The sequence below is a fragment of the Stegastes partitus genome, unplaced genomic scaffold (assembly GCF_000690725.1).
Source record: "Stegastes partitus isolate 25-593 unplaced genomic scaffold, Stegastes_partitus-1.0.2 Scaffold1530, whole genome shotgun sequence".
Taxonomy (NCBI): Eukaryota; Metazoa; Chordata; class Actinopteri; family Pomacentridae; genus Stegastes; species Stegastes partitus.
Window position 1 is genome coordinate 114,029 of NW_007579261.1, and position 8,093 is coordinate 122,121.

At 45.8% G+C, this 8,093-nt stretch overlaps 1 protein-coding gene across 3 annotated transcripts in view; it reads left to right on the top strand.

Moving 5' to 3' along the window:
- The window catches only part of tns3 (tensin 3), a 32,831-nt gene that overhangs the window by 1,496 nt on the left and 23,242 nt on the right, over nucleotides 1-8,093 (top strand). For 2 of the 3 annotated variants that reach the window (XM_008300382.1, XM_008300384.1), the window contains exons 2-6: nucleotides 5,053-5,222; nucleotides 5,385-5,435; nucleotides 5,563-5,685; nucleotides 6,116-6,180; nucleotides 7,165-7,248. In XM_008300382.1, the coding sequence (XP_008298604.1) occupies nucleotides 5,073-5,222; nucleotides 5,385-5,435; nucleotides 5,563-5,685; nucleotides 6,116-6,180; nucleotides 7,165-7,248 (473 nt within the window). In that variant the 5' untranslated portion in view covers nucleotides 5,053-5,072. Of the gene's footprint in view, nucleotides 1-5,044; nucleotides 5,223-5,384; nucleotides 5,436-5,562; nucleotides 5,686-6,115; nucleotides 6,181-7,164; nucleotides 7,249-8,093 lie in introns of all 3 variants that reach the window. The other variant, XM_008300383.1, reaches the window with a different exon arrangement.

Consider the following 8,093-nt stretch of genomic DNA (forward strand, 5'->3'; position numbering starts at 1 on the left):
GCAGCGCCACGGCCACTCGGTTGACATGTGTAAGTCATTAAACGGAGAGGAGACCTGGAGAAGGGAGGAGAAGCAATAAAGGGGGCGAGAATGGCAAGAGAGAAAAAGGGGGGAAAAGAAAAAAGGGAGAGAGTGAGAGTGGGAACGTAATCCATTTTGGGACGCATTCCACTATGACCTTGGGATAGAAAATGGTAATTAGGGAACACTTTTAAAAATCCTTAAGGGTGCACAGATTTGCTCGGAGGCAGGACTATCATTTTTATTTCCCCCCCTTTCGAAATATCTCGTGAAAATGTGAGACAACTACATGCTAGAGTTCCAGGCGTAGAAAATAAACTTGCTAAAAATACCCTGCACCCACTTTCTGTGGCTTTTTCTTTTTTTTTCTCTCTCTCTCTCTCTTTCCTCAATAGTTCTCATGGTTTGTTTATTTCAGTTCTTCGGCGGTGAATGGGTGTCAAAGCCACAGCATAAACATACAGAGCCCCTGACAGGAAAAGGCCAGAACAAACTGTGGCCTTGTCCCTCTCTGGGCCCTTAACAGAGCCCGTCATGTCACTGTGGACATGTTACCCCCGCGGTACGAGGCCCGGTCCCGTGCCAAGCGCAAACACAAGGCGGTTTGGAACAGTGGAAGCTGATGGTATCGAGGTTATTAAATGGCTATTAGATGCTAAATACCAACAGGGGGCTGCAGCCAGACGACAAGGGGCGAGAAGCAAATCTGTTCCGCTTGTAGAGCTCCTGTCATCTGATGGAGTGGTAAACAAGCATGAATGGGGCTTTGTGCAAACACATGAAGGTAATAGCAAAAAAAACATGCTAAAAGAAGTTCAGTCCAGCAGCCAGCCTGCAGGCAGCCAGACTTCCTGCAGCATTTATGGTCCTTTAGGTGTTGCTCAGGTTTGCTGACAAACAGCTTTAGAGATCATTAATGCGTCCAGAGTCTCCCAACGGGACAGTAGCGTACTGTACATAGAGCTGCTGTTTCCATTGGTGCAAAAGCAGACGCCGTTCCTACACGCTGGGCTTCTCCGAGCACCCCGCTTCAGCTTCGTAGGAGATAAAGTGTTGGAGGCGAATGATGAACGTCAGAGCACCCAGTTTCTCGCCACAGACACGTAATTTCAGTTTCAAAATATTCAAGTCGTCTCAAAATGGAGGCCACAACATGTCAATCATAGGCCAGGAGTTTGAGCCAACAGAAGCAGTTCAGATTGATTTCAGAGTGTGAATGTGGGGGTGGGGGGGCTTGATTGCTTTCATATGGGGGCAGACGTAATGCTGTATGTTGGGTTTCTTCTCTCTCATCTCATCTCGTGCTTATTTGCAGTTAGAAATGGTTTAATTGATTACATAGATCCAGTAAGATGAAAGCTTGGTGGCTGCAGCTTTAATTCCTGATTTCATTGCATCACTTTTGGCTTCAGTCAGACAGAATTCCATAGTTTTGGGCTCTGATGGTGGCTTGTGGTGGGTATTTGTTATTATTTTTGACGTTGTACAGACTAAACATCAAACCTAATGTGGAATAAATACATTGGTCATGGAAAGATTCTCCCCGTTTTTAGATTTAAAAAAAAAAAAAGCAAGCAGCCTTCGCCTTGAACTTGTTAATTAACATTCTTCTATCCCTCATCTGATCAAGGCTCTTCCTCTGTGCTGTGTTTTCCCTCCATTGGTTTGCAGAAATATATCAAAACAATGTGCGCGCTGATGACCACAGTGAAGTCACTGATGGAAAATGCAGCGAGGAAGGCCGTAGACACGCAGCGACCGACAGACTTTCACATGAACGGCTTCGGCTGCTGCGGCTCCGGAGACTCTGATTATTTGCGACGGATAAGTACGCAAAGTTTTCGCCCGCCGCCGCGGACTCAAAGAATGAAAACAGCCATGAGGTCACCGCTCACATGACGAGGCTGGGATTTAACCCACGAGGCCCGACTGGCAGACGTCTGCATTCTGAGACGGTGCTCGCCGCACTTTAGGTCCGATTACATGATGCCTCTTCTTTTATCTCGCGGTTCACCTGCTTGCACAGAATGGAAGATTCCATACAGTGTGGGCCAGGTGAAGGGTGTGGCTCCTGAAACAGGAACAGGGCTTCGTCCCGGCGCTGAAACGCTCCGTCCCACTCTGCCCTCTCTCCTCGCATTCTTTTCCCTCACAAGTGGAATGTTTGATTAATTTATTTTCAGAGTTTGGGCAATTGAAAGAAAGGCATTCGGAGCGAGCGATGGCCGTGCATGTGTGAACGTGGCTGACAGCACCGGCGCAGCCTTAGTCAAGCACTTACCTGCAGGGGTTTGGAGCTGGGGGGAGCCAGACACACCCTAATCCCCCAACATCCTGACCTTAGCAAACCTGTCGCGGCTTGCTCGCCGTAGACCTGGCAACCCGTTTCCTCGGGATCGCCCTGCCTACCCATCTCCTCCGCCAGCCTGCGCTCTCACAGTGCCATGGGTGGGCTCGTGGATTTGAGTTCCTTGGCACCGCTTATTCTGCCTTTGTGAACTAATGCTGCGCCTGAAACCAGGAACAAAAGCAGTCAGTGCAAATTAAAGACCAATTATCTTTCAGTGCGTGCCGGGGCAAGTCGCTCGCGTTGGTTCCAGTGATGAGTGGGAGAAGCGAGAGGTTGTAGCCGAAAAATGACGCTGATTACCGTGATGAATGATTCATGTGGAATTATTAGGCCTCAAATTGATATTTAGAAGTTGTACGACTTATCAAATGAATTTGCTGTTTGTGGGTTTGGACAATCCAGGCTAGCGGTCCGTATCTTCAACTATGTGAAAAGACAGCTGATTGTTAACTTTATTTTTACCTAATCTGTACGACAGTAGGGTTAAACTTTTCCTCTTTTTGCAAGAAAGTGATACCTCCCAAATTTTCAAACTGCTCCTTTAAAACTGATTTTTCAGCTAGTGATTGTAAATTAATTCTTTCACTCCCCCGGGTCACCCAGAGGTTAAGTGTTGGTTATATTCCCTTTCCCATCAACAGTATTTTGACACTTCCAAAATATTCCCGTGCCGCGGCCCTGCCCTGGACACACACAAAGCCCAAGCGCTGGCCGATGTGTTCATTAATTTCCCATTAGTCAACAGTTTTTCCTCAGACTCGCAGGGGAAATAGACTAACCCTGCCATTAGTTCCAACAATCCCTGAGGACCTCTTCTCCCCCCTCCTGCCTCCACCACCACCACCTCCAACCAACCAACCAACACACACACAAAACACAGGCCAGTTTCCCCGAGTGATGACCTCTTCACATGGCCTCTTTCATTCCGCTCTGAGGGTTGGTTTAAGCCGCGGCCACACTGTCCCCGGTTTATGCCTCCCTCCCTGCGCCCCCCCATCCCCTTCAAAGCGACGGCTACCCCGGTAGCCTGCAGTCATCTCGCACTTAATTGACGGACGCATTCTTCGACTGCGGATCATTTCATCACAACAAACAATCGGGGGTCATTCAAGAAGGACGATGATATCTTTGGCAGCCGTAGGAATGCGTTTCTGTTTTGTTTGCGAGGGCGTGTTTGCGGAAAAATCGAGAGTCTGAGACAGTAATTGAGGCTGGATTGAGGAGTGTGGATCAGTTGTGTTTTTAATTCAGGGTTTGGTTTGGTTTACTGGTCGTATTTCAATATTAATAGAGTTTAACACAGCATCATAAAGCTGAATGATTAGCTGATTAATTAGTAGTTTTTCTGACTGCCTGGGGTTTATTTCTACGGTTCTACTTTCCTACATTTGAATGTTTGTCCTCCCATATTGTAGGACGTTTTCTTTTTCTGACACAAAATGGTCAAACGGTTAATAAAGAAAATAATTAGCAGATTCATAGAGATAGGGAGAGATCAACCGTGAGGAAATGTTGGAGTGTCTGACATTAAAAAGAAATATTAGACAACAAAAAAGAACATTATCGCTCACAGTAGACAGCAGTTCTATACAGTTATCAATGAAAACACACTCCGATGTCCACATTCGATGAGGCAATCCTGTCTAGATGGGATTGTTCATGGGTTGTCTTAACCGTAGGAGGATTTTACTTCCCTTATTCAACAGAAATCTATGAGCATACACATGACTGGAGTATTTACCCAACCTTACAAGCTACACTGATTCACGCCTGTAAACTCCTCCCACCTGCTCGATGAGTAAATATAGCCTCTGGATTGGCTTTGTGTTGCACACTGCTGGCTGTGTATTTTCATTTTTAGCTCATCTACTGGTTGTTTTGTTTTTACATTTACAGACTGCATAGTGTTTCATCTTTTTTTGGGCATTTTCTGACACCAAACATGCTCATTTCACCATCTTTTGAATTCAAAAAACAGATGTGGAAGTGGAAAATGTTCACCTAGAAGTGCCAACTGTTTCGTTTCCATTTGTTAGTCGACTTCGATGCTACTTTTGGCAGCGGGCAGCAGCTTGCGGGCAGCAGCTTGCGACCCTCCAGCTGACAGGCAGCGCTGGGAGGCCGGCAGAGAGATTTCCAGATAAGAGAGTCAGGGATGTGTCTGTGGTGGGGTGTGGTGTGGTGGCAGCGGGGGGCAGGGAGACAGGCTCCCTCCAGACCACCACAGCAGGAAGTTCATGGCCATGAGGTCACAGGGACACGCCATCACTCAGGGATTTACAACAACTGGTTCCAACCGGAATTCTTTCAAAGTTTTTTCCCCTCCTCTTGTTACCGTTGCTCCAACTGACTGACCCCCGATAACTAGATTGTTGGTGTTTTGATTTTGATTGTCCTGCAGCACAAAAAGTCCTTGATGCCATGGTTCATGTCGGGTATTTGTGACACACAGTGTTGACCGTTGCTGTGCAAACAAGTCGTCCTCCGTCACACGACGTGGAGCTGAAGTCATTCTCTATAGATGTCTGAGGGAAGCCTGTGACTAAAGCTCAGGACTTTGACCATCAAATATTGACTTGAGTGAAGTCGCCTGCTTAAAATAGGAAGCGTGTTGGAGAACTGTAGGCCCGTATCATCCCGTGTCTCTGCTCTGATTTGTTTTATTTTTTAAAACCTAACAGGAAATCCCAGGATCCACACGATGGAGGAGGGATACGAACTCGACCTCACGTACATCACGGAGCGGATCATAGCCGTGTCCTTCCCCCGGGGCTGCTCGGAGGAGATCTACTCGCACAACCTGAAGGACGTCACGCGAATGCTCAAGTCCAAGCATGCGGATAATTACCTGGTCAGTGCCCGAGCCGAGTGTCAGAGTGCAAACGGTGCTGATGTCAGGGGCTGATGGGATTTCATGGGGTATTGACGTGAGAGTATTGATCTCTGAGGGCACGACTTTAGCTCAGATGCAGTCATCTCAGAGGCAACATTTTTAATCATCTGTTTTCTTTAGATTATCAACCTGTCGGAGAGAAGACACGATCTCTCCAGAATGAACCCAAAGGTAAGTTCATGTAGAACGTCCATCCTCTTTGATCATCTCCGTCTAACCAGCTGCTGCAGACAACATATTATTGATTGCTAATGCAAGAAGGCAGTTGTGAGAATCAGTGTGTTTTGTTTTTTTTTAGACCCTGGATACAGGCTGGCCCGACCTGCACGCTCCACCTCTGGATAAGATCTGCACCATCTGTAAGGCCATGGAGAGCTGGCTCAACGCTGACCCTCTACATGTGGTGGTTATACACTGCAGGGTGAGCATCTGTGGGCTGCGAGTGTCAAATTCAAGTTATTCATGTAGAAATTAATCACATTTCTAACGTCCATAAAGAAATAGTGAGAAAAAAAATCCTCCAAGGTGTTTTTTATTGTAAATTTAACTCTCAAAAACTGATTTTCTTTGTTCAGATTTTATTGATTTGTGACCAAAACAATCCATCAACTCTCATCAGATTCTGATTCAAATCTTCCTTAATCCCAGTTTTCAGTCCAGCCAGTGACGGAAAGCACAAAAAAACCCAGTAGTCAGTCGTGGGAAACAAACAATAAGATTCTAACTTTGTCAGAAAATCGTGTGTTTATGGAGGATCGAGATGCAAAATACGCTTTTTAAAGCCTTTTAAAACAGACCAAAACCAAAAGTGGTGCATGTGTAATGAATCATCTCTTGTGTTTCTTTTTCAGGGAGGCAAGGGTCGGATTGGTGTCGTCATTTCATCCTTTGTGCACTTCACCGACGTGTCGGCCAGGTAACCGCCACCATGTGTCACAGGTCTCGTGTTGTGTTACTATAAATGTTGTTTGTTTTTTTTTGCCGGGGTTTATCGTAAGATGAGCGCACCCGCTCGCTTTTGGCAATGAGCAATATCAACAACAAACCGCAACAATCCACAAAGACCGATTTTTGCAGACCGTAAGTGATGTCATCGCTTAACCACGGCTGATTTATTTGCATCCTTTCATTTCGGGTTAAGGTGACTCAGAACGCGAAGAAAGTCACCTCCTTCGGATTCAAAGGAAAACCACACGGCTGAGGCTTTGAATCACCTCGTATCAGGTTGCATGAATCAACGCAGAAACACGCTAGTTGCAGCGATGCCTCCTGGCCGCAGTGTCAGTTTCATGAAGTGTTTTCGAGCGTGAAGAAAAACCGATTCTCTAAGCGTGAGGCGAGTTCAGAAGTGCTGCGGCTTTTGAGGAAACCCTGGTGTTACACCGCCGAGCAGATCCTCGAAACATGACCAAAAAATCTCTGCTGTCCTTCGTGTTTGTGTCCCCGCTGAGGACTCGGTCAGGTGAAAGACAGAAAAAGAGGAGCAGAGGAAGAGAGGAAAACAATTTACAATGGCACAGATTCAGGGGGGGCAGCAGAGGGAGATGGCCGATGAGCGAGAAACAGAGCTGTGGTGAAAAGGCTCCAGCGCCTGTTGGTTTTAGGTCCGTCTGAATAGCCAAGCTGTGCACACACTCTGGCCTCTCTCCGTCCTCCTCTCCCCCTCTGTGTTTGCTTAAGGCTGGCATTCTCTTCCTCTCTGCTGGAATCCTCTGTCTCTCTCCACTTACTTTCCCTTTTTTTTTTTCTCTCTCTCCATTATATGTGTGTGTATTGGAAGTTAGGGGGTTGACACCGTTCAATTATGGAGCAGTATAGAGTGTAATCTCCCCGTTGAGTCATAATTACCTCAAAAGTGTTTAACCTGTCTCTCTGTCTGTCTGTCTCCCTTTTTTTAAAGTGCTGATCAGGCGTTGGACCGCTTCGCCATGAGGAAATACTACGATGATAAGGTCTCAGCTCTGATGACACCTTCGCAGAAGCGGTAAGACCCAAAACACAAGCACGCCCTTCTGTTCTGTGGCGTACATCTAACCGTGTGTCGTTTAAATGGAACCATCCAAAACACCTGATTCACTAAAAAAAAAACGTCCCGGTGCCTGTTTTTTAGCTTAAAGCCCGTCATTGTTGGTGGTTTTTAATGAGATCCCACGGTGACCTGGTGTAATCCTAACCCTGCAGACTCTTTCTCCTCGTCGTCTTGTTTCCGTGTTTATTGGTGATAAAACTGCAATAGTTTTGGTTTGATGCGGCGCCGACTCAGTTGCACTTTGTGTGGTTTTTCTGTTATGTAATTTTACGCTCATGTTATGTAATTTTATGTGGCTCGAGAATGTTCTTCAGAATTAATAAAGTTTTATCTTATCTTATCTTTGTGCTGATTTAGAGGTAGTAGACGGAGCCATTTCTCCTTTTCTTTTTCATTAGTCCATACAAAGCTAAGTCCCTCCATAATAGACATAAAGACGTGAGAGTCGTCTCCATGTTCTTGTCACAAAAGCAAATTGAATGAAATTTTTATTTTCCAAAAAATAACCTGATGACGTCATAATGATGAGCGTTTGAGTTCCTACCTGGAAATTTTTTCAAGAAATGCCTGTAGTTTATTCTGCAGGTGTGACGGCTAGGAGACATTTGTCAGGCGGGGAAGATCTAATGAGAAAACATTATCAAGTTGCATGAGGAAAAAAGAAACAGCCGGCATTTGTGACTGATTGAAATGTCAGGATATCTTTTCCTCTGTTGCATTTTTTATAATCTGCATCTCGGTATTTCACCTTCCTTAAGAAAGTTTAGACATTAACCTCTTAAGACCTGGCGTCCTCATGC